We start from the raw sequence: 27,108 nt of genomic DNA, 5'->3' as shown, positions 1-27,108 counted from the left end.
GCGATGTCCCTTGTGGGTAACGTGTAGTTCCCAGACCGACTGGGTGCCCTTTTTGGTGACTTGTGGTGAGAACGTGGCGTAAGGCCGGGTCCCTCTGGATAAACTCAGATTAGGGCATACAGGTGGCGACTCCGCTCGGTCCGTATCCCCCTGGGATCCACACAAGCCTCCGGACTTTTCCGACAGAGACGTGAAGTGCAAAGTCAGATAATCGGGGACCGGTACCCCCTCTTGCGGCAGGGTCTCTCTGGCTGGGCCAGAATAAGGTATGCAGGTGGCAACTCCGCTCCGTCTCCCCCTGAGATCCTTTCGCTTGTGGAGCCTATCTCCTCTGCTCCCCTCCTGGGCCTTCTTGCTTGGACCCTGACCGGGGACAGAGCCGGTTATAACTCTGCCCCGCCCCCCCCGTCTCGAGGCCTGAGACCGGGGACCGTGAACCCTCAGCCGGCTGCAGTCTTGTGCCGACTTGCCGTCCCAAGGACCCACAACCAAAAACCTTGTTATTAAGATGGCCTCCAGTTATATAGAATTCTAGTAAAGTGCTTAAGTAAATGCTTCTTCCACCCTCACTCACTACGTGGTTGCCCCTAACTTTGGTTCCCCCCTAACTCCTCCATTCAGGCCCAGGGCAGCACTATGGTGCTTTAGGCCCCCTTCAGAACTGGAGTGGTGTAGTGTTGAGTGTGTGGTTGGGGTCCTGTGAGGTACTCCATCCTTACCTGGGAGAGGAGATACCACACCTCGTACTGAGGTGCAGTACTCCTGTGGCGACTGAACCCTCAGGGGCGCCACACATCCATGGCCCCTCTACTGGTTAGTAGGCCTGTTGCGATGTCATGTGTATATTATGCCAGAATGATGACATCACAGGTCTATGAATCAGAAGAGGTGCCGGGAAAGCCAGCAGGTAGAAGAGGTCATCAGGGCTCTGGTCTGGAAACCATGGACTAAGGTGCATCCCTGGTACCTTTTCTGGTTAGTAGACCTGTTGTGATATCATGTGTGTATTGTGCTACAATGATGACATCACAGGAATACAAATCAGAAAACGGGCCGGGAAAGCGAATAGATAAGAGAGGTCCACAGGGCTCTGGTCTGGAAACCACAGACTACCGTGCATCTCTGGTACCTTTTCTGGTTAGTAGGCCTGTTGTGATGTAATGTGTGTATTGTGCCACAACGATGACATCACAGGTCTACAAATCAGAAGAGGTACCGGGAAAGCCAGCAGGTAGGAGAGGTCCACAGGGCTCAGGTCTTGTGACTACAGATTACCAACGAGGCTGTTGGATCAGGGTCTTGCGTACCTTTTTGGTGTTTTCTAATAGTGGGTTCTAATTGATAGCAGCCCTGACGATCCGGCAAGCACCACATTCCCTTTATCATTTACCAGACACAGCTCCATATTTTTATTTGCCAACCTCCACAACACAATATCGGTGGCAAATCCTAAGAGAAGTCCAACAATTTTAAAGTCCTGGACAACCCGTTGAAGTCAGTCATGGAAAGTCACAAACTTCAATGTTTTAATGTTCATTTTCTTGGTCACTACAATTACAAGATTGAGGCAGTTGCACTTAGAGTTGTAACAAAGCTTTAGTAAATCTTATTGGGAATAATGCTATGGATGCTGTGCAAACAGTAAAGAATAGGTGGAAGCAGCCAATGGTCTTCAGGCTGTGGCGTCCACCGCTATACTAGACTATATCCTGCATTATTAATCAGATTTTTCCAAAAATGAAATTAGGAGGAGATGACACATAATTAACCCTGTTTATTAGCAATGACATTCATTTACATCACAATTCAAGGTCCACAATTAAACCAGTGCAAAAATATCTCCTAATTATTACAACAATAATAAAAGAAATTAGTACAATTTTTTTGCTATGGTAAATTAGAAAATGAAGGCAGCGCCCTGTGTGTACCTCCTGATACCAGTGCTTCTGGTTATGAGTAGGATAGCAGATCCGGAGCATTCGGACCTAACTTCTAAGTGGGTCATCTCCACTAAGAGTGAGGTGCAGTTAGTGATGACTATGCATGATGAAAGATGGCCTGGAATATTTAGGTTTCGTTATGGAGCACCATGGTTGCATGGTTTTTCCATCCTTTTTGTGTGTATTATCCTACTTTGACGGCATCACGTCTAACACTACTGTGTGCATTATCCATGTACTGTGACATCACTGTGTGCAGTATTCATGTATTGTGTGCATTATCACCGTATTGTAACATCTCTGTGAGCATTTTCCATGTAATGTGACATCACTGTCAGCATTCTCTATGTAATGTGACATCACTGTGAGCATTCTCCATGTAATCTGACATCACTGTGAGCATTCTCTATTTAATGTGACATTACTGTGAGCATTCTCCATGTAATGTGACATCACCGTGAGCATTCTCCATGTAATGTGACATCACTGTGAGCATTCTCTATTTAATGTGACACCACAGTGAGCATTCTCCATGTACTGTACTATGACATCACTTTGTGTATTCGCCACGTAATCTTACATTACTGTGAGCGTTTCCCACAACCTATGACTTCATTGTGACCATTCTCCATGTACTTTGACATTACTGTGAGCATTCTCAATGTGCTCTTTAGTGACATCAGTTTGTGCATTCTCCATGTAATGTGACATCACTGAGCATTTTCCATGGACTGTGAGAGCACTATGAGAATTCTCCATGTACTGACATCACTGTATGCATTATTCCTATGTTGTGACAACAGTGCATTCTTCTGGTGTTATTATTGTATGCATGTTTCTGGTTCTGTGGTATCACTGTGTGCATGATCCCAGTATTGGGAAATCTTTGCATGATTCCTGTCCTGTAGCTGTGGAGCTAATTATTTCTTTTGTGTGACATTACCATGTGTATTATCTCAATACCATAACATGAGTGTGTGCATTACCCCTGTACTGTGACATTACTGTGTGCAGAGTGGAGACCAAAACAAGTATAAACTCTGGAATGGGCTTGTTCCAAGTTTTTGTATAGCACCCGTGATTACTTGTTACTTGTTAGACAAGGATGAAACATGAAAGGATAATTCTATGTTTTTTTTAACTATTAGGGAACATTTAATAAAGAATATTAGTGTGTTATTACTAGTACCAGAAAGCACCAGCAGTATTAGAACGTTCTTCTGCATTGTACCAATCATCATGTCGGCCCTAAAAAGTTATATTCACATCTGAACCTTATTCCCTAGGTAGTCCTTTATTGTATTGCTGTGTTATCCTAATCTGTAGTCACTCCATCTGTCAGCAGAGTTGTGAATCCTTACAGTGGGCACAGTGCGCACTGTCAGGTTTCTGCAGTGACGACGGTGAGAGCGGACAGTCGTATGATTGCAAGTATGTGATTTCCACATTCCGACTAGACGTGTCCGGCCTCTCTCTAGTCGACATGTGACCGCATGTATGCAAATCGCATCTGCTTGCTCCCGGCGCCAGCACTGGAGAATCCTGACAGTGCGCACTGTGAGGATTTAACTTGAACCCCCAGCCTGGAAAGCCCCTTTAAATTCAGCACTCTACATGACCAGACGTTGCATCTGATAATCATATGTCAAAAAATATTAGTACCTAGAATATAACAAATAAAAGCAAAATATGAGTCAAGGCTCTGTTGACTGGACTTTTTTTTAAAGGGAACCAGTAAGAAGGTTTTTACATATGGAAGTAGTGGCATGGCTGTATAGGCGCTTGTCCGCCATGAAAAAATCTGCCTTTTTTGTTGAAATCCGATGTGCCAGTCCTGAGAAATCCAATGTAGAAACCACATGCAAATGAAGCTAGAAATGCACTGAGGGCGTGTCAATTAATTTGAAAAAAAAAAAGAAAAACAATCTAAGTGCACGGACACGCCCCTAGTGCACTTCCAACCTGATTAGCATACAGCTTTTACACTAGATTTCTCATGACTGGCACATCGAATCTCTAAAAAATAGGTATTATTTTTATTGGAGGACAAACACCTACACAGCCGTGTCATTACTTCTATATTTCAAAACATGCAGACAGGTTCCCTTTAAGAGGACAATGGTCTATTTTAAAGGGGTACTCCGGTTTGCACATTACCTTTTTGCTAGGTTCACAAACAATTAGATGATCACAGGTTTTCTGCTGCTGGAAAGCCCAGCAATCAGCTGCAATGGTAAAACCTGCCAGCAGTAATCTAATTTCTCTACAGCGCCCCCAGAGGGTAAAAAAAGTATTACATAATTCCTATTAAAATCAATTGAATGGACATGATGCATCCTCTACCATACAAAATGAAGGTTATGAACAATGGACCTTATTGGAAAATTGTTTTTTTTTTTCTAAAGTAGTCAAACCCTTTAGCCCCCTTAACGACTCTGAGTGTACAATCCCGCAAAAATGCGATAATAAGAGATTAAAATGTCCTATCTACCCCACATCACATGGCTAAAATGGATGATGTCATTTAAAAAAAAGTACAACTTCTTCCGCAAAAAAACAATGGTATGTCGATGGAAAAATAAAGAAGTTATGGCTCTTGGAAGAAGGGAAGGAAAAAAAATACAAAAGCGGAAAAATGGAAAATGGCCCTGTTGCGAAGGGGTTAAAGAGTAATTCCATTAAAGTGTACAATTATATAATACATTTTTAGAAAAAAAAGGGAATTTCTATATATATATCGCTCCAATCATGCAAAGGGAGACATCATTTATTCTATATTTCTCCTGAGCTCGTTGTCGCCACCTGCTGGGTAATGAGTCATTTGATATAATGACTTAATACTTATATGCTACAACACTGCCACCTAGTGACAAGAACATGTGGAAAAATGTTGTTATCTATTTGGAAATTACTCTGTAGCCACTTTTGTACACAGATGATTTATGGTTCCAGATGATCCATCTCAAAAATGAGTAGAAGAGCATTAGGTCAACTCAAGATGTTCTTGATTTCCCTATGGTCCAAGGAAATGGGAAAGACATAAATCTCCACTCTGGTTATGAATCATCTGCAGCTTCACTTATATTTCTTATATGATTGGTTTCAGCTCTGTCCTCCTCATCTCTTTCGGGGTCTTTTTCTTCAGTCTGTAGTTCGGTCAATGGTTGGGTGACAAGCTCCAGACTGGGGACAAGAAATGAAGAGGTCAGTATACAGGAACTAATGTACTATTGCAAAAAAAAATATGGCCAATAAGCTTTTCTTAAAGGGAATTTATCTGGAGGCTTTTGCTACATAATCTGAGAGCAACATGATGTAGGGGCAGAGACCCCAATTCCAGCGAGGTGTCACTTACTAGGCTGTGTTTTTTTTCAATACAATCAGTGTTTTATCAGCAGGAGATTATCACTACAGGACTAGGTGTTTCGTGCTTCCTGGTCCAACCATACCCCCAGCACTAATTGGCAGGTTTCTGTCAATATACAGGAACGGAGAGGCACAAGAAGAAGAGAAAAACATCGCCGGATTCAGGAGAATAACGACATTTACACCAAGTAAAAAATTACATATTTATGGCAAGTGATAGGTCTTCCTTAGAGATTTTATATTAGGGATGAAGAGTTTTTATTTAGACTTTTGCTTACGCCAAATTAGCTCTTCAAACTCATCTGACGATATGCCAAGACAGTACCTGACAGTATCAATACAGTGGGTCCAGAAAGTATTCAGACCCCTTTACATTTTTCACTCTTTGTTTCATTGCAGCCATTTGGTAAATTCTAAAAAGTTATTTTTTTTTCTCACCCTGCACCCCATCCTGACTGAAAAAAACAGAAATGTAGAAATTTTTGCAAATTTATTAAAAAAGAAAAACTGAAATATCACATGGTCATAAGTATTCAGACCCTTTGCTCAGACACTCATATTTAAGTCACATGCTGTCCATTTCCTTGTGATTCACCTTGAGATGGTTCTGCTCCTTCATTGGAGTCCAGCTGTGTTTAATTAAACTGATAGGACTTGATTTGGGAAGGCACACACCTGTCTATATAAGACCTCACAGCTCACAGTGCATGTAAGACCAAATGAGAATCATTAGATCAAAGGAACTGCCCAAGGAGCTCAGAGGCAGAATTGTGGCAAGGCACAGAATTTCTGCATTACTCAAGGTCCCTAAGATCACAGTGGCCTCCATAATCCTTAAATGGAAGAAGTTTGGGACCACCAGAAGTCTTCCTAGACCTGGCTGTCCAGCCAAACTGAGCAATCGTGGGAGAAGAGCTTTGGTGAGAGAGGTAAAGAAGAACCCCAAGATCACTGTGGCTGAGCTCCAGAGATGTAGTAGGGAGATGGGAGAAAGTTCCACAAAGTCAACTATCACTGCAGCCCTCCACCAGTTGGGCCTTTATGGCGGAGTGGTCCGACGGAAGCCTCCCCTCAGAGCAAGACGTAGGAAAGCACGCATAGAGTTTGCTCAAAAACACATGAAGGACTCCCAGACTATGAGAAATAAGATTCTCTGATCTGATGACAAGAAGATAGAACTTTTTGGTGATAATTCTAAGTGGTATGTGTGGAGAAAACCAGACACTGCTCATCAACTGCCCAATACAATCCCAACAGTGAAACATGGTGGTGGCAGCATCATGCTATGGGGGTGTTTATCAGCTGCAGGGACAGGACGACTGGTTGCAATTGAAGGAAACATGAATGTGGACAAGTACAGTGATATCCTGGATGAAAACCTCTTCCAGAGTGCTCTGGACCTCAGACTTGGCCGAAGGTTCACCTTCCAACAAGACAAAGACTCTAAGTACACAGCTAAAATAACAAAGGAGTGGCTTCAAAACAACTCTGTGACCATTCTTGACTGGCCGAGCCAGAGCCCTGACCTAAACCCAATTGAACATCTCTGGAGAGACCTGAAAATGGCTGTCCACCAACGTTCACCATCCAACCTGACGGAACTGGAGAGGATCTCCAAGGAAGAATGGCAGAGGATCCCCAAATCCAGGGGTGAAAAACTTGTTGCATTCCCAAGAAGACTCATGGCTGTACTAGCTCAAAAGGGGGCTTCTACACAATACTGAGCAAAGGGTCTGAATACTTATGACCATGTGATATTTCAGTTTTTCTTTTTTAATAAATTTGCAAAAATTTCTACATTTTTTCCAGTCAAGATGGGATGCAGAGTGTACTTTAATGAGAAAAAATGAACATTTTAGAATTTACCAAATGGCTGCAATGAAACAAAGAGTGAAAAATTTAAAGGGGTCTGAATACTTTCTGTACCCACTGTATATCCCAGTTCATAATACTTAAAAGGTCCTCTTTGGACAATCCCTGGTTCTAAACTGAATACAGGGTGTCCTGCTGGTTGGAACTTAGCAATCACCTGTAATCTGGGGAGGAAGTTATCTATTGCTCTGCAGCGCCTCCAGAGGTGAAATTAAAAATTACAAATTTCTCATTTATATCAATGAGTTATTCAGTAAAGAAACCATATTAGCTTCTTCAGATCTTTGTAGCAGCTCTCTGTTGTTGCTAATAGATAAGGATCCTTTAAATTAGACTATACCTTTAAATGGGTTGTCCCACAATCACAACTTATCACCTATCCATAGCGATCACCCACTAATGAGACCCAAACTGATTTTTAGCATGGATTATCACATAATTCCTCCTATCATCTTCCTGTCATGGTTTCTTCTTCTGGCCTCCAGCCTGAGATAGAAGATCACAGTGACATCACTTGGGATACTGGACCAATGAGGCCATGGAAGTCTTGGCATGCAAGGTGATGTCACCCAAGAGGCTGTCCTAAGTGTTAAAGAGCAACCATAGTTTTATTTTTATTTTATTTTTTATAAAGCAATAGAAATAAGAAACTCTGTAATATATCTTATGAGAGAAATCTGCTTCTTTCTCTTCCTGGACAGAACTTTCATTCTCAAAATTTTAAATTGACAGGTAAAAAAATCTGTCCTCAGTGAATACAGATTTCCCCATCAGTGAGATAGGAGATGACAGTTGGTGATTATGAAGTTCTATGGATAACTGTGTCTGCCACTAGCTCCACCCTCCTCTCCATAGAATTTTAACCCCTTGCACATTAATGACCAGGTCAATTTTTACAATTCTGACCACTGTCAATTTATGAGGTAATTACTCTGGAACGCTTCAGCGGATCCCCCTGATTCTAAGATTGTTTTTTCATGATATATTGTACTTCATGATTGTGGTAAAATTTCTTCGATATCACTTGCGTTTATTTGTGAAAAAAATGGAAATATGGCAAAAATTGTGAAAATTTTGCAATTTTCAAAATTTGAATTTTTATGCCCTTAAATCAGAGAGATATGTCACAAAAAATAGTTAATAAATAACATTTCCCACATGTCTACTTTACATCAGCACAATTTTGGAACCAAATTTTTTTTTTATTGGGGAGCTATAAGGGTTAAAAGTTGACCAGCGATTTCTCATTTTTCCAACAAAATTTAAAAAAAACATTTTTTTACTGACTACATCATATTTGAAGTCACTTTGAGGGGTCTTTATGACAGAAAATGCCAAAACGTGACACCATTCTAAAAACTGCACCCCTCAAGGTGCTCAAAACCACATTCAAGAACTTTATTAACCCTTCAGGTGCTTCACAGGAATTTTTGGAATGTGGAAGAAAAAAATTAACATTTAACTTTTTTCACAAAATGTTACTTTAGACCGAATTTTTTTTATTTTTGCAGGGGTAACAGGAAAAAATGCACTCAAAGATTTGTTGTGCAATTTCCCCTGAGCATGCAGATACCCCATATGTGGGGAAAAACCACTGTTTGGGCGCATGGCAAGGTTCGGAAGGGAAGGAGCGCCATTTGACTTTTTGAATGTAAAATTTGCTTGAATAATTAGCAGACGCCATGTTGCATTTGGGGAGCCCCTGATGTGCCTAAACAGTGGAAACCCCCCACAAGTGACACCATTTTGGAAACTAGACCCCTCAGGGAACTTATCTAGATGTGTGGTGAGCACCTTGAATCCCCAGATGCTTCACAGAAGTTTATAACATTGAGCCATAAAAATAAAATTTTCACATTTTTCCCACAAAAATGTTATTGAGCCCCCAGTTTTGCATTTTCATAAGGGTAACAGGGGAAATTGCACCATGCAGTTTGTTGTGCAATTTCTCCTGAGTAAGCTGATACCCCATATGTGGGGGAAAACCACTGATTGGGTGCACGGCAGGGTTCGGAAGGGAAGGAGCGCCATTTGACTTTCTGATTGTAAAATGTGCTTGAATAATTAGCGGATGTGCCCCTGATGTGCCTAAACAGTGGAAACCCCCCACAAGTGACACCATTTTGGAAACTAAACCCCTCAGGGAACTTATCTAGATGTGTGGTGAACACCCTGAACCACCAAGTCCTTTACAGAAGTTTATAACATGGAGCCATGAAAATAAAAAAATCAAACTTTTTCCACAAAAATGATGTTTTAGCCCCAATTGTTTTATTTTCACAAGGGTAAGAGGAGAAAATGGACCCCAAAAACTTTTGTGCAATTTCTCCTGAGTACGCCAATATCCCTTATGTGGGGAAAATACAGGGCTTGGGCGCACGGCAGAGTTCAGAAGGGAAGGAGCACTGTGTGACTTTTTGAACGCAAAATCTTCTGGAATCGAGAGTGGACGACATGTCGAGTTTGGAGAGCCCCTGATGTGCCTAAATAGTGGAAACCCCCCACAATTGACTCCATTTTGCAAAGTACATCCCTCAAGGATTTTATCAAGGGGTATAGTGAACATTTGTGAACCCAGAGGTACGACACAGAATTTGATAACATTAGGTCATCATATTGAATAAGTTGTCATTAGTCTTGAGTGCAAGTGCTCGCTACTTGAGTTTGCATCGGGTACTCAGGTATGCACCATGTATCAAGGGTGCTCGAGTGACATGCTCGAGTGACATGCTCACGCATGTTTCACGGTTATTAGACACCCAAAAAAACATGCGGGGATCGCTCGTGCATGGCAATGTGTGCGCACGCGATCGCAATGACGTACTAATACGGGTCAGGCTCTTATAGCCCAGGGCGCTGACGCGTATTAATACGTCATGGGCTTTAAAGGGGTTAAAAGCACCAACTGTCTACTTCTATCTCAATAATATAACTGAATAAATATTTTACAGATTTTTCCCATGAATTGAGTGAAATATCAGTCCAGAAGGAGAAAGAATCAGATTTCTCTGATAAGATATATTACAAAGTTGCTTATTTTTATATCTACTATTAATTTATTAAGTAAAAATGAAAACAACGGTCACTCTTGAAGACAGGCGAAAACACAAGACTGCTAAATTCCCATTGGGAATGGATCCATATATGTAAATGTATTTAGGAACATTTTTTTTTTTTCGATTGTTAGACCAGTGGGTCGATAGTAAAAAATAGTTGTCATCCCCTTTAAGAAAACTTAACTATTGTATCACTTGCAGGATAGAACATAGTCAGTTGACCTCATACTTACCGAGGATCAAAGCCTAACAGGTAACGTCCTCTTTTCTGGCCTAGTAGAAGAAAGAGATTTCTTTAAAGATAAAACTGTAAAATTGGAAATTCCAATTTAATGTATATACATGGGGCACAGTTCAAAAATTGGGGGCAAAGCAAGGGGCTCTCATGAGATGTCTTCAGTAGGAAGATTTTTGGATTGCTCCACAAGACCACAATCCTTCCAAAAATTTCAACGAAGCGAAATCATACTCATCTACTCCCAAAAGATGGACCACCTTGCCTTATTCTGACAACTTTGTCACCAGTTTCTAGATATCTAAAGCCTAAAGCCACCTTAGTATTAGAATATCAGTTTTTGACCATCCCTTTTTATTGGAAGAGCCCCCATAAAACATGTTTTTGGGCTAGATCCGTACTGATCAGGTGTCATCTGAGTTGAATTCCTTTTGAACTGTTGTATTTCCCTACAGCACACCCACAGGCAAAACAAGGTATTACATTGTGTCCTTTGAAATAAATGCGCAGTCCATGTAATGTGTGGACTTTCTAAGTCCTCCAACAGAGAGACGATCTGGGTAATGGATCGATCTCCTGAATATGTTTGTATATTTTTATTTTTTCGACTTACCTTTCAATTGTAGAAGTATCACGCAGATCACTATCAGTGCAATTAATGATAAGCTGATAGAAATGATAACAGTACTTCGATCCTGCGGAAGAAAGAAATGTCAGAACACTGAGCTACTAGATCTACAATATACTACTTAGTAATTCTAAAAAAAATTCAAATTTTTCAATTTAGGGTTTTTTCTACAACGTAATTTGATTATATATCGATTAGCAATCATTGATCTTAGTGGACAGACCTCCAATAACGCTAAGTATGAAAGAGCTCTAGTCCCTTTTGTTTTTTTTCCTATTTGACACCTCCAAGGTGTATTTACCACGTTCACTACATGGTAAAACTGACCAGACAATATGATTCTCCAGGTCAATACGATCACGCAGATACCAAACGTGTAGTTTTTTTTTTTTTATTAAAGTGGTGAAAAAAATTCGGTAATTTGTTAGAGAAAAAATGTAAAAAATTGTTTTTGTCATCATTTTCTGAGACCCTTAAGGCTATGTGCCCACGATGCAGAAATGCTGCATATTTTTTCCGCTTCTCCCTGGCAGGAAAAACACATGTGGATTTTACATGCGTTTTTCCTGCCAGGTAGAAGCGTTTGTGAGACGTCTTTGCAGCGTATTTGCATGCATTTCTGCATGCGGGTTATCAAGCGCTTTTCCAAGCGATTTTAGCAACATGCAACCGACATGGATTTATATAGTGTGACCAAGTAATAGTTAAAAAAAAGTATAAGAATGGTGAAAAATAAAAAATAAACATTATACTCACCTTCCAATGGCCCCCGGTCTTTTCTCCGCTGCGTCCGGTCTGTTGTATGGGTCACGGTGGTGTGAAAGGACCTGCGATGACGTCACTGAGTCATGTGACAGGTCACGCGACCATCGAAGTCAGCGGTCGCGTGACTTGTCACATAACTAAATAACGTCATGGTAGGTCCTTTTAGACCATCGCGAGCTGTCAGGGAGCCAGGACGCATCGCTATGGAGACCGGGGGCCATCAGAAGGTAAGTATAATCTTTATTTTTTATTTTAAATTCTTTTTTTACAGGTACTATGGTACCCCGGTCTGGATGAGAGTCTTCTCTTCTCCAAACCCGGGTACCATCCGCACATTGAACCGTATGATATCCGCATGGGACATGTGCTCATACGGATAATATGCGTTTCAATGCAAGTCAATGGCGGCAATTACGCTGCGTATCCGCAAAATTAATGGACATGCTGCGTATTTTTCCGCAATGATAATCCGCAGCGGAAATTTCCGCAGCACGTGAACAGCACATGCAGATTATCATTGGGGACCATGGGGCACGTATTACCAAGCGTTTTTAAGCGTTTTCGCTGCGGAAATTCCGCGGCAAAGAAACGCTTGAAAAACGCATAGTGGGCACGAAGCCTAACAGTTTCATTTTTCAGGATCTGGGGCTAGGTAAAGGTTTATTTTTGCACCCTGAGCTGACGTTCTTATTGATACCATTTTTGGGTATATACAGTGGGTACGGAAAGTATTCAGACCCCTTTAAATTTTTCACTCTTTGTTTCGTTGCAGCCATTTGGTAAATTCTAAAAAGTTAATTTTTTTCTCATTAAAGTACACTCTGCATCTCATCTTGACTGAAAAAAAACAGAAATGTAGAAATTTTTGAAAATTTATTAAAAAACGAAAAACTGAAATATCACATGGTCATAAGTATTCAGACCCTTTGCTCAGTATTGAGTAGAAGCCCCCTTTTGAGCTAGTACAGCCATGAGTCTTCTTGGGAATGAAGCAACAAGTTTTTCACACCTGGATTTGGGGATCCTCTGCCATTCTTCCTTGCAGATGTTCTCCAGTGCCGTCAGGTTGGATGGTGAACGTTGGTGGACAGTAGTGATGAGCGAGCATGCTCGCTACTGCTCGGTGCTCGCCCGAGCATCTCACTACTCGGCGCTCGCCGCGTATTTCCGGGGTTGCTCGGGTGGGAGCTCAGGTCCCCTCCCTACATGTTTGGAGCTCTTTAGAGTGCCAATCAACATGCAGGGATTGCCTGCCACTCATTGTAATGCCGCAGCCATGGTGGTTGTGGCATTACAGTGATTGGCTGGCCGCATCTATATCAGACCTGGCGCCGCCATGCTCGTCACAGTCACTCCGGAATCAGGCAGAGTAGGGAGAGCTGCTGCTGCGTCAGGGAGAGATGTGCTTGTGTATTAGGTAGTGTAGGGAGAAAAACCGTACATTACACATATCCATCTTAAAAAAACAGTCCTTTTGAGGACTAACTAATCCATCCATCTGCAGAGAAATCAGGCAGGCAGTATATATAGGCAGGCAGGCAGTGTATATAGGCAGGCAGGGTATATAACAGACTGCAGTGCATATAGTACAAGAGGCTCCATTCCAATTCTGCCTTCTGCTGCTGTTAGATATTTCTATACAAAGGCTCAGGTCTCAGGGGCCAGGAATACTTTTTTTTGGATCTTAATCCTCATTATTTGCTTAAAAAGCAATCCAGAGAACACCGTTTTTCTGCGCCATTTGCTTGTTGGCACTGCAGAATACAGCCAGGTCCTTTCCATATTACAGCGCTAAAAATCCAGCTATTCAAAACTGTGTTTTCTCCGTCACACAGATCACATATACAGTACAGGCCAAAAGTTTGGACACACCTTCTCATTTAAAGATTTTTCTGTATTTTCATGACTTTGAAAATTGCACATTCACACTGAAGGCATCAAAACTGTGAATTAACACATGTGGAATTATATACTTAACAAAAAAGTGTGAACCAACTGAAAATATGTCTTATATTCTAGGTTCTTCAAAGTAGCCACCTTTTGCTTTGATGACTGCTTTGCACACTCTTGGCATTCTCTTGATGAGCTTTAAAAGGTAGTCACCAGAAATGGTCTTCCAACAATCTTGAAGGAGTTCCCAGAGATGCTTAGCACTTGTTGGCCCTTTTGCATTCCCTCTGCGGTCCGCTCACACCAAACCATCTCGATTGGGTTCTGGTCTGGTGACTGTGGAGGCCAGGTCATCTGAAGTAGCACCCCATCACTCTCCTTCTTGGTCAAATAGCCCTTACAAAGCCTGGAGGTGTGTTTGGGGTCATTGTCCTGTTGAAAAATAAATGATGGTCCAACTAAACGCAAACCGGATGGAATAGCATGCCGCTGCAAGATGCTGTGGTAGCCATGCTGGTTCAGTATGCCTTCAATTTTGAATAAATCCCCAACAGTGTCACCAGCAAAGCACCCCCATACCATCACACCTCCTCCTCCATGCTTCACGGTGGGGACCAGGCATGTAGAGTCCATCCGTTCACCTTTTCTGCGTCGCACAAAGACACGGTGGTTGGAACCAAAGATCTCAAATTTGGACTCATCAGACCAAAGCACAGATTTCCACTGGTCTAATGTTCATTCCTTGTGTTCTTTAGCCCAAACAAGTCTCTTCTGCTTGTTGCCTGTCCTTAGCAGTGGTTTCCTAGCAGCTATTTTACCATGAAGGCCTGCTGCACAAAGTCTCCTCTTAACAGTTGTTGTAGAGATGTGTCTGCTGCTAGAACTCTGTGTGGCATTGACCTGGTCTCTAATCTGAGCTGCTGTTAACCTGCGATCTCTGAGGCTGGAGACTCGGATAAACTTATCCTCAGAAGCAGAGGTGACTCTTGGTCTTCCTTTCCTGGGGCGGTCCTCATGTGAGCCAGTTTCTTTGTAGCGCTTGATGGTTTTTGCAACTGCACTTGGGGACACTTTCAAAGTTTGCCCAATTTTTCGCACTGACTGACCTTCATTTCTTAAAGTAATGATGGCCACTCGTTTTTCTTTACTTAGCTGCTTTTTTCTTGCCATAATACAAATTCTAGCAGTCTATTCAGTAGGACTATCAGCTGTGTATCCACCTGACTTCTGCACAACACAACTGATGGTCCCAACCCCATTTATAAGGCAAGAAATCCCACTTATTAAACCTGACAGGGCACACCTGTGAAGTGAAAACCATTTCCGGTGACTACCTCTTGAAGCTCATCAAGAGAATGCCAAGAGTGTGCAAAGCAGTCATCAAAGCAAAAGGTGGCTACTTTGAAGAACCTAGAATATAAGACATATTTTCAGTTGTTTCACACTTTTTTGTTAAGTATATAATTCCACATGTGTTAATTCATAGTTTTGATGCCTTCAGTGTGAATGTACAATTTTCAAAGTCATGAAAATACAGAAAAATCTTTAAATGAGAAGGTGTGTCCAAACTTTTGGTCTGTACTGTACGTTTTCAGAAAATACTGCCATTTTTGGCCTCCATTCCAATTCTTTTTCACTGTGTCAGTGACATTTTTGATACCAGTTTGCTGTTTAAACTACTTACCTACAGGCCAGGTATTTAAAACTCTGTTTTCTCCTTCACACGGATCACATATAAGTTCGCTTCAAACTCAGTCATTTGTAGTGAGCGTGGAATATACTGTCCTCCATTTAAAATGGGCAAGGCACGTGGCAAGGGACGGGGAACTGGACGTGATGGTGATGGTGCATGCAGAGGCCGAGGACAAGGCCGTGGGCAAGGCCCACATCTTCTCTCCTGACTTTCCTGTCCCAATTCCTAGGGGACTGCAGCACACCACTATTGAACCCAGAGCAGTGTCAAAAGGTTGTTGGTTGGAAAGCGGATAATGCTTCCAGTCACTTAGCCACCACCACCACCACCCTGTCTTCCACACGGTCAAGTCTCAGTAGCCGTGAGTCTGGACCACATATTCCTCACCCTGATCCTCCTTCCTCCCACCATGTCGAGTGCCCAGAGACAACTGATCCCACACTTGGACACTCTGAAGAGGTGTTCACTTTTCCATTTATAGATTCGGGCCTCTCGCCCGGTCCACTTGAAACAGGGCAAGAGGAGATCGCGTGTAGCGATGCCCAAATATTTGAGCAGCCACAGTCACACGAAGGTGACGGTGAGAAAGTGTCACAAGAGGTGGACGATGATGAGACAATTGCCAGAAAGTCAGGAGGAGGACCAGGGTGTGGAAGTGGAAGACGAGGGGGTGGATGATATAGTAACTGACCCAACCTGGCAGGAGAACATGCAGAGCGAGGACAGCAGCACACAGGGGGAGGAAGGCAGAGCACCCCAACAGGCAGGAAGAAGCAGTGTAGAGGCCGCAGACAGAAGGCAGGCAACCATTCCCCGTAACACCAACATGAAGGAAGTTGCAAGTACAACTGTTAGGTCTTCCCGATTCTGGTTGTTTTTTAAAGACTCTGCCGATAACCCCAAAAAGGCCATTTGCACCACCTGCCAGGCCAGCATCAGCAGGGGTGGCAAAACAATCAGCCTGACCACCACCAGCATGATCAGGCACATGTCAGCAAAGCACCCAACTTTGTGGGCCGAACCCCAGGGTCCAGGAACAGTGTCTGCGGGTGACACCATTGCTTCTTCCGCTGTTGTGCATGCAAGCCTATCCCCTGTCCATGGTGCATGCAAAGATGCCTCCTGCCCTGCACCTGTCGTTGCGCACTCTCAAGTAGCAGCATCAGGAAGCATGTCCATGTCCTTGTCCCAGCGCAGCGTTCATTTGTCCATACCCTAATCCTTAGAACGCAAGTGCAAATATGCAGCCAACGCCCCATAGGCCACACTACTAAATTCTCACATTTCACGACTGCTTGCGCTCGAAATGTTCCCTTTTAGGCTCGTGGAGACGGGAGCTTTCCGCAACCTGATGGAAGCGGCCATCCCTCGGTAATCGGTCCCCAGCCACCACTATTTCTCCCGGTGTGCCGTCCCCGCATAACACAAGCACGTGTCCCAAAACATTAGCCGTGCCCTCAACAATGCAGTTACCGGGAAAGTCCACCTAACCACAGACACGTGGACAAGTGCTTGTGGGCAGGAACGGTACATCTCACTGACGGCACACTGGGTTAAAATAGTGGAAGCTGGGACCCAGTCGGACCTTGGGACGGAACACGTCCTCCCGACGCCAAGAATTGCGGGCCCTAGGTCAATCAGGGTTGCCCCCACGGTCTACAGCTCCTGCACCTCATCCTCCTCAGCCCCCTCCTCCTCTTCAGCCTCCATCTCCGAAATTACCACATTAGTCACAAGCTGGAAGCACTGCAGCACTGCCTCGGCCAAGCAGCAACAGGCTGTGCTGAAGCTAATATGCTTAGGTGACAAACCGCACAATGCTGAAGAGTTGTAGACAGCTCTGAAAGAGCAGGGAGATCTGTGGCTCACACCGCTGAACCTACAGTCGGGCATGGTCGTGTGTGACAATCGCCGGAACCTGGAGGTGGCTCTGAGGTGAGGCGAGCTCACATATGTACCATGCCTGGCCCATGTGCTTAACCTCGTGGTTCAGCGGTTTCTCAAATCCTACCCGGAGCTGCCGGATCTGCTTGTTAAAGTACGCCGCCTGTGTGCCCATTTTAGATAGTCAGCTACAGCTTCCTTTCTAATGAGAACATGTCGTACTTGTTACTATGGCCCTGCTCTATATGTCTTTTAATCCTTAGTGGGGTTTTTCCTAAATTTGGTCAGCCGTTTGACTAACTGCATACCCTATAACTGTATAGCAGACTCTCTCCTTTCTAATGGGAATTTGTCGTTACTGTGGCCCAGCTCTATGTGTCTTTAATTTCTTAGTGTTTTTTTTCCTAAATTTGGTCAGCCGTTAGACTCACTGCATACCCTATAATTGTATATCAGACTCTCTCCTTTCTAATGGGAACATGTCGTACTCGTTACTGTGGCCCTGCTCCATGTGTCTTTCAGAGTCCCTCCATCATCAATAAATCAGGATGTGTCTGATGATGTGTCACACACCACATTGCCAGATATGGTTGTAAAATGTTAAAATGACATTTCCCGGTGAATGCATTTGCCTTAAAAGATAACGTAAAAAAAAAAACAGTAGGATCTTTCTTTAGTATAAAAACAGAGTCGCCAATGTAACCTCAATGTAATCACATTGTTCAGCTCCTGCACCTCCTCCGCCATCTCTGAAATTACCACATGAGTCACAAGCTGAAAGCACTGCAGCACTGCCTTGGCCAAGCGGCAACAGGCTGTGCTGAAGATAACATGCTTAATGCTTAGGTGACAAACCACCCAGTGCTGCAGAGTTGTTGAAAGCTGTAACACAGCAGCTTGATCTGTGGCTCTCAGCGCTGAACATACAGCCAGGCATGGTCGTGTGTGACAATGGGCGGAACCTGGTGACGGAGCACTGACAACCGGGGTAGATACGGTTTCATTCTATGCCAGTCCTTTCACCAAGCTAAAGAATATGGCTGTGGTGAAATACAACTCCCACTGAGAAGCAGTTTCAGATTGGCCCACCAGAGGATTTGATTCTGAGGGCTCACCTTTCTCCCCCGCTCAATAGCCCCATAGCAGCTGCAAAGTTTGAGCTATCATGAACTCTCCTGTTGTAGAAGCCAGGGCACACCAGATGATTCTCTGGTGGGACCGTCCAACCCTGCCGAGATGCAGTCCTGGCTAAGAAAAGTGTGTGGGAAGATTCGCGGACACTCTATGGCTGCTTTTTTACTGAGGTGGAAACCCACGCAAACACGGGGAGAAAATACAAAATCCTTGCAGATGTTGTCCTTGCTGGGATTTGAACCCAGGATCCCAGCGCTGCAAGGCTTCAGTGCTAACCACTGCTCAATGTGCTGCCGTTCACCCTTTGATATCTAATAGGCTGGAGAAACTTGCACCTACTGCCACTCTATCTTCAGCTCCTTTTTGAGAAACTAATATATTTGGGCAGCCACTCGGTCTACCAAATAAAATTCCTGAGAAAGAAATTGGAGAAGGCTTCGCTACTGGTACTGGGGGCAGTGCTAATACCATGGCGTCGTACCATAGTTTGCTGGAAATATTCCAGGCTGGTAGGAGGCAAGCAGATTCCCACAGAAAAGTACCAGCAGCAATGTTCAGGGACCCGCGCTTGTAGAAGGCGGAGACAACACCGGGAGAAATAGTGGCCGCTGGGGACCGAGTATGGACACGAGGCATGAGGTTGTGAAAAGCTTCCGCCTCCACGAGCCTAAAAGGCCACATTTCAAGTGAAAGCAGCTTTAGAGGACTTCCTGGGAGAAATCACAGCTGGAGTAGATATGGTTTCCCAAGTCATTTCACCAAGCTAAAGAATATGGTTGTGGTGAAATACAACTCTGTAGTCATGAAATTAAATGGGCAAAGAAAGATGTTTGTATGTCAAAGCACTACCGAGAAGTGCGAGTTGATGTTGGACGGGCTGCCATTGCTTCTGCAAAAGCTGCTTTAGAGGACTTCCTGGGAGAAATGACACCCAGAGTAGATACGCTTTCCATCTATGCCAGTCCTTTCACCGAGCTAAAGAATATGGCTCTGGTGAAATACAACCCAGCAAAAAAAGCTGTGGACCGGCTCCGTACCGTCCCTGGCCACATTCACCTGTCCACGTGTTTGTGGCTAGGTGGTCCTTCCCAGTAAGTGCACTGGGGAGGGTACGGGTAATGTTGTGGGTCCCGTGCTTGTGGAAGGTAGAGACCTCACCGGGAGAAACAGTGGCAGCTGGGGACCGAGTATGGACACCCGGCCGCCGCTGGCATGAGGTTATGAAAAGCTTCCGCCTCCACGAGCCTAAAAGGCCACATTTCAAGTGAAAACAGCTTTAGAGGACTTCCTGGGAGAAATGACAGCTGGGTAGATATGGTTTCCCAAGTCCTTTCACCAAGCTAAAGGATATGGCTGTGGTGAAATACAACTCAGCAAAAAAAAGCTGTGGACTGGCTCCGTACCGTTCCTGGCCACATTCACCAGTCCACGTGTTTGTCTTTAGGCGGTCCTTCCCAGGAAGTGCACTGCGGAGGGCACAGGTAATGTTGTGGGATCTGTGCTTGTGGAAGGCGGAGACGACACCGGGAGAAACAGTGGTGGCTGGGGACCGAGTATGGACACCCGGCCGCCACCGGCATGAGGTTATGAAAAGCTTCCGCATCCACGAGCCTAAGAGGCCACATTTCAAGTGAAAGCAGCTTTAGAGGACTTCCTGGGAGAAATGATAGCTGGGTAGATATGGTTTCCCAAGTCCTTTCACCAAGCTAAAGAATATGGCTCTGGTGAAATACAACTCAGTAAAAAAAGCTGTGGACTGGCTCCGTACTGTCCCTGGCCACATTCACCTGTCCACGTGTTTTTGGTTAGGCGGCCCTTCCCATTAAGTGCACTGGGGAGGGCACGGGTAATGTTGGGGGACCCGTGCTTGTGGAAGGTGGAGACGATACCGGGAGAAACAGTGGCGGCTGGGGACCGAGTATGGACACCCGGCCGCCGCCGGCATGAGGTTATGAAAAGCTTCCCCCTCCATGAGCCTAAAAGGCCACATTTCAAGTGAAAGCAGCTTTAGAGGACTTCCTGGAAGAAATGACAGCTGGGTAGATATGGTTTCCCAAGTCCTTTCACCAAGCTAAAGAATATGGCTGTGGTGAAATACAACTCAGCAAAAAAAAAGCTGTGGACTGGCTCTGTACCATCCCTGGCCACATTCACTTGACCACGTGTTTGTTGTTAGGTGGTCCTTCCCAGGAAGTGCACTGGGGAGGGCACGGGTAATGTTGTGGGACCCAAGCTTGTGGAAGGCGGAGACGACACCGGGAGAAACAGTGGTGGCTGGGGACCAAGTATGGACACCCGGCCGCCGATGGCATGAGGTTATGAAAAGCTTCCTCCTCCACAAGCCTAAAAGGCCACATTTCAAGTGCAAGCAGCTGTCAAAAATTTGGCAGTATAGTATTGCAGCCTGTGGGTTGATGGGTGGCTGGCTGCATACTTGTGCTTGCATTCCAAGGAATGGGTTGGGACAACTGAACGCTGCACTGGGACAAGGACGTGGACGGTGATTGTTGCAAGTCTTATACAACAGGTGCATGGCCGGAGGCATCTTCGCATGCGCCAAGGATCACTTATGATGGGCACACTTTTAGGCAGTGACCTGGGAGTCAGAGATGCTTCCAGAGGTCTTCTCCATGCTGTTCCCATGTTTTTTCAGCACTGTATGCATGTGACGCGCCCCCAGGGCCGTGGGGTATCGGGCCGGTAGATGCTGGGGGTTGTAGTCACGGTGGCGATGACCCGGTCCGTGACCCAGGGCGGTCAATCCAAGGGGAATTGTATATGGGTTGTATTAAAGAGTCCGACTACGCCACCTGTGGAGTGCGGCTAAAGGGGGCCGCCACTGCGAAACAGTCCTCTGAAGCTGGTGGTATTGCAGCAAGGGTATTATTACTCCCCACAGGAAGAGTTAGCTTCAGGGCAGTGTGTGGATGTTGGTGGTTGTGCTGGGCATTGTAGTGCAGTGAGGGATGGCGCAGCAAGGAACACAGAGACAAGATAGTGCAGTCCCAGGGTCTTTACTCACAGTTGTTGCAGTCCAGATTACAGAGCTCAATGTAACTGCCCACGTCGTTCTGTGCTTACTCAGTGAGGGGCTCAGTCCACCCCCAGATAGCTCCAAAGTACTTTTCAGGACCCCCTTCTGTGTCCTTTCTCTGGCCTCCTCTCTGCACCTCACACCTAGTGACTCCAATCCAGTACCCGCGGGCCTTGGCGGGCGACGCATGTTCCGTCTCCTGGGTCCTATATGGCTACCTTCTCGGTGAGACTGGCGTGGACTTGTGGCTACAGAACTTGAAATACTGCAGCCTTCGGTTTCTAGTTAAGACGTACAGTCTTTTGCTAGTTGAGGGACCCGGTTCCCTTCTGATGGCCTGACCCCTCCACCTCTTGGTAGATGCAGGCATACGGATGGCCTTCTGCACATCTCGTACCCCTAGGGTCCATTCTTCCGTTCCTGGAGCCTTCCTGCTCCCTCTCCTCTCTTCTCTCCTTCTCCTCTCAGCCTTGGGCCTCACTGTCCAGGCCCGCCTCTGGAGCAGAGCTCGTACAGAGCCTCTGCTCCTGTCACTTCTCCTCCTCTGACTCAACTCACTGATCTAAGATGGTTCCCTCTTTTATACAGCTTCCTTTTAAGTGCTCCCCTGACCTACGTCCTACACCCACACCCACTACATGGTTCCCCCTTGCTGTGATTCCCCCCACTCCAGCCAGGGATCAGGGACTGTGCTCTCTCACAGGAGCAATCTCGCCCTGCCCTCTGAAATGTGGTGTAGTGAATGCAGATGTTAGGGTCCTGAGCTGTACTCCTTCCTTACCTGAGGGTGAGATACCACACCTCTGGGTGAGATGCAGTACCTCTGTGGCGACCGAACTCTCAGGGGCACCACACATGTGTCTGATGATGTGTCACACACCACATGGCCAGATAAGGTTGTAAAATGTTAAAATGACATTTCCTGGTGAATGCATTTGTCTTGGTTGAAAACAATGCAAAAGTGCAAAAACGCATCAAAAATGCTATGTGTGAACATAGCCCAAGGTGTGGAGGAATATTTTTGTTTTGGGTTATTTATTTTGCCTTATATACAAGTCATTACCCTGGAAAGAATGTTCCTTAACATAATTCCCAGGAAAATCCATTTTGGTTTTGTTTTTGTATGTTTTATTGTGAGTCCGTAAAAGTGGCGTAATAGTCTGACAACGTTGTTGACAGCAGTGATATGGGAGTCAGAGATGCTTCCAGGGGACTTCCCCATGCTGTTCCCATGTCATTTGAGCACTGTTCCCATCAATTTGGGCAATTTTTAGGCCTCTGCAGACCACCGGGGCGAGCCGCCTGAAAAATACTCGAGTTTCCCATAGACTTACATTGGGCTCGTTGCTCGGGTCGAGCACCCGAGTATTCCAATGTGCTCGACCCAAGCAACGAGTACCCGAGCATTTTAGTGGACAGCCATTTTCAGGTCTCTCCAGAGATGCTCAATTGGGTTTAGATCAGGGCTCTGGCTGGGCCAGTCAAGAATGGTCACAGAGTTGTTCTGAAGCCAATCCTTTGTTATTTTAGCTGTGTGCTTTGGGTTATTGTCTTGTTGGAAGGTGAACCTTTGGCCAAGTCTGAGGTCCAGAGCACTCTGGAAGAGGTTTTCATCCAGAATATCTCTGTACTTGGCCGCATTCATGTTTCCTTCAATTGCAACCAGTCATCCTGTCCCTGCACCTGAAAAACACCCCCATAGCATGATGCTGCCACCACCATGTTTCACTGTTGGGATTGTATTGTCCAAGTGATGAGCAGTGCCTGGTTTTCTCCACAAATACCACTTAGAATTTCACCAAAAAGTTCTATCTTCTTGTCATCAGATCAGAGAATCTTATTTCTCATAGTCTGGGAGTCCTTCATGTGTTTTTGAGCAAACTCTATGCGTGCTTTCCTACGTCTTGCACTGAGGGGAGGCTTCTGTCGGGCCACTCTGCCATAAAGGCCTGACTGGTGGAGGGCTGCAGTGATAATTGACTTTGTGGAACTTTCTCCCATCACCCTACTGCATCTCTGGAGCTCAGCCACAGTGATCTTGGGGTTCTTCTTTACCTCTCTCACCAAGGCTCTTCTCCCACGATTGCTTGGTTTGGCTGGACGGCCAGGTCTAGGAAGACTTCTGGTGGTCCAAAACATCTTCTATTTAAGGATTATGGAGGCCACTGTGCTCTTAGGAACCTCTTGTAATGCAGAAATTCTTTTGTAACCTTGCCACAATTCTGCCTCTGAGCTCCTTTGGCAGTTCCTTTGAGCTCATAATGCTCATTTGGTCTGACATGCACTGTGAGCTGTGAGGTCTTATGTACACAGGTGTGTGACTTTCCAAATCAAGTCCTATCAGCTTAATTAAAGACAGCTGGACTCCAATGAAAGAGTAGAACCATCTCAAGGAGGATCACAAGGAAATGGACAGCATGTGACTTAAATATGAGTGTCTGAGCAAAGGGTCTGAATACTTATGACCATGTGATATTTCAGTTTTTCTTTTTTAATAAATTTGCAAAAATTTCTACATTTCTGCTTTTTTCTCAGTCAAGATGGGGTGCAGAGTGTACTTTAATGAAAAAAATTAACTTTTTAGAATTTTCCAAATGGCTGCAATGAAACAAAGCGTGAAAAATTTAAAGGGGTCTGAATATTTTCCGTACCCACTGTACAATTTTCCTTTTATTGCACTCTATTGCAATGTTACCGTGGCGAAAAAAAACGTAATTCTGGAACTTTGCCTTGATTTTTTTTTCGTTATGCCATTTACAGTTCAGATTAATTTATTTTATATTTTGATAAGTCTGACATTTACGAACTCAAAGATACCAAATATGTTTTTTATTTCTTTTTTTTTTTTTTCATTTTTATTGTACTTAATAGTCCCCTTAGGGGACTTGAAGCTGGGATCGTCTGATCGCTTGTGCTATACATATCAAGGCTTCAGCCCTGCCATGTATAGAGAAAATCACGATCTTCTATGAGCAGCAGCCATGGGCTGACTTTCATATGAGGATCATGATGACAGTCATGAGGGTCATCAGCAGACCTCTGGCTGTCATGGGAACCCATCGGCGTGCCGATGAGAGCGTGAAATGATGCCCCCCCTTCCGGCGCTTGTTAAATGTCGCTGTCAGAGATTGACAGGGTGATTTACCAGGTTAATAGTGGTGCTCCACAGGCTGCTGTTAAAGACAAATGATGGCTGATTAAATCAGCCATCATGTGCGGGGAAAAATGCAGGCTCAGTGTTCGAGCCTGCATCAAAGGCCATAACCATACATACATATACACTCATACATCCCAACACATACATACACAGTATACAGATTGGTTACTACTCTGGAGTTTATTGGCAGTGGTGGGTCCTAGGTTAATCAGCAACAGGTCAACAATGGCCATACCAGAGTATCGGTATGGGCCCCATACTGTACAGTTACTGATCCATAGAGGACCCATCAGCTACTGGTTAATTTATACTATACACCTGGGACTATATTGATTATCACGATAACATTTGGCCAATAATTCAGTCAATATTTGTTACATTTTTACCTTTTTTGGTGATTTTGTGACATTTCCTTGAAACAATTCTGATATTCCTACAAATAAAAAATTTATTAAAGTAACAGTTCACACAACAATTAATTGTTGGCATGAATATCCATCAACCAATTACTGTACTTATTTACTAAATTGGTTTATATGGAATTATATTAATAACAGGGCCCTGATGATAGGTACAATGCCATTTTTTTTACTTATGTCACAGGAGACCTCAGACCTTTAGGGGGTGGCTATAATCTCTCCACCTCCTACTGTTCCACCCCTGATTAGGATCAAGTCACCCATCTGGTATTCGTTAGAAATCATTTTTAAAATTAGCCAGTAGTAAACCAACTGCATTTTATTGGCCTCAACCCAAGGTATCTGTCAAGGGTATATCAGGTTTGACAGAGTCATCCGGCTGTCTGGATCCGGCTGCAGAAGGTCGCTGCGCTTGGCTTTGCAGACACCTTCTTGATCGTTTCATCTCTGTAGTGTAGTGGTATCCTTCTCTCGCTAGGACCCAACAGTGATCTCCACCTTCTGCTGCTAATTGACACACCCTTGCTTGATATTTAAGAGCCCTCAGTGTCTTCAGAGAGAGTCGCCAGTGACAGAACTATTTTTCCCTGCTCAGGACTGGATTACTATCAGTCAGCTAGTTTCTTCTTGGAGTTTCTTGGTGGATTGTTGTCGTCTTCTCTCTGTTGTCTTCTCAAGCTAAGTGTATCCCCTTGTCTGCTTTCCTTGTTTGTCTTTAGTTGCAGTGGGGGCTGACTAGTGCTCATTCCTTTCCCTCCCTACCTAGGTCCTAGCTCTAGGGACAGTTAAGGAGTAGGTATCCTGCTCGGCGATAGGTGCGGAACCTATTTAGGGATGGTAGGGGAGTCAGGGTGTTGTAAGATCTGCCTAGGGGTCTCCACTCTCCCTTTCCCTAGTTGTTGGGCTTCCCCCCTTTTCCCATCATCGTACACTTGGTCCTCCCCTACCTAGCGTGACAGTATCATGAGATCAGCTCAGCTGTTCAGCGTTTTGGGCAAAATTTTTGGGTGTTAGCTGTAATGAATGAGCCAAATATTTCAATGAATCTAAACAAAATATCCCAAAATAATAAAGTGATGTAATTCATATTAATTCAAAGTCAATCAGATGATACAAGATTACAGCCTTGATGATGGATCCAATAATAAAACAGAGCTATAATTTGTTTTTCAGGGGATCTATTTGTCGTAATGTTTTACTGTCCTTTACTAAACACTTGACAAAAAAAAACATAAAAAGTAAAAAGAAATAATAAAGTCTTTATCACCCCCAAATAATCTGGCCGAAGTCTTACCATTACTATTTGGAGAAACACTTTCAGGCAATAAAGGAATATATTCCTTGTCTTCTTCCCTTGATTCTTCAGAAGAGGGAAGTTCATGATCAGGAATAAAATTGGGCACAACTAAAAAAAAGAAGACGAAAAATACAAAACAGTATAAGGTATAAAAATATTAAAAGTAATAATATTCTTTATTAAAGTAAATAGTAATTCCATCTTTATTTTTTTTTGTAAAAGCAGAATGTCTCCCCATCTGTATCTTCTTCTTTCTCCTCTTCATTTTATTTCAATTAAATATTAAGTGAGAAAGTGCAACCGCATCTCCCTCCTCTCGCCTCACTTTTATCTATTGACTATTGTTTTTATACTAGATGGATTTTTTTGGTGGCTGAGAAGGCTTCTGAAGATTTACAGGGAGACTACATGCATTTTAGAATACATTACAAACTTTATATATTCACACATATTGCAGGTTTTTAAAAACTATATGAGTAGGTTATGTAGCTATGTCTTTGGAAAAAGGGGAAACGCCAGTGATTTACCTGATGGCTCATCGGTAGTAGGTTTTGTTTCTGAGGTTTCATTTCCAGTTGTCGCTGCTGGGAATTTTGCACACAAAAAATAAGAATAATTTAGTTTATAGTTTTTAAGGTTGAAGGTAGCCATAAGTCCATTGAGTTCAACCCATAACCTAGCATATTTAGGATTTGTTTCTGATGAAGCCCTGGCTAAATGCTTGACCCAAAAACTTTT

The 27,108-nt window shown here is 44.0% G+C and overlaps 1 protein-coding gene across 1 annotated transcript in view; it reads right to left on the bottom strand.

The window, feature by feature from the left end:
- Positions 1-4,325: 4,325 nt before the first annotated feature.
- The window catches only part of LOC141164588 (uncharacterized), a 76,641-nt gene continuing 53,858 nt past the window's right edge, over positions 4,326-27,108 (bottom strand). The window contains exons 4-9 of the mRNA XM_073649998.1: positions 26,898-26,954; positions 26,368-26,478; positions 25,041-25,087; positions 11,083-11,164; positions 10,468-10,507; positions 4,326-5,123 (exon numbers count right to left, since the gene is read on the bottom strand). Of these exons, the coding sequence (XP_073506099.1) occupies positions 4,997-5,123; positions 10,468-10,507; positions 11,083-11,164; positions 25,041-25,087; positions 26,368-26,478; positions 26,898-26,954 (464 nt within the window). The 3' untranslated portion in view covers positions 4,326-4,996. The remainder of the gene's footprint in view (positions 5,124-10,467; positions 10,508-11,082; positions 11,165-25,040; positions 25,088-26,367; positions 26,479-26,897; positions 26,955-27,108) is intronic.

The sequence above is a fragment of the Phyllobates terribilis genome, unplaced genomic scaffold (assembly GCF_046119375.1).
Source record: "Phyllobates terribilis strain yellow unplaced genomic scaffold, ASM4611937v1 Scaffold_10__3_contigs__length_209671492, whole genome shotgun sequence".
NCBI lineage: Eukaryota > Metazoa > Chordata > Amphibia > Anura > Dendrobatidae > Phyllobates > Phyllobates terribilis.
The sequence above is the reverse complement of the archived record's forward strand: the minus strand, read 5'-3'. Positions and strand labels throughout refer to the sequence as shown.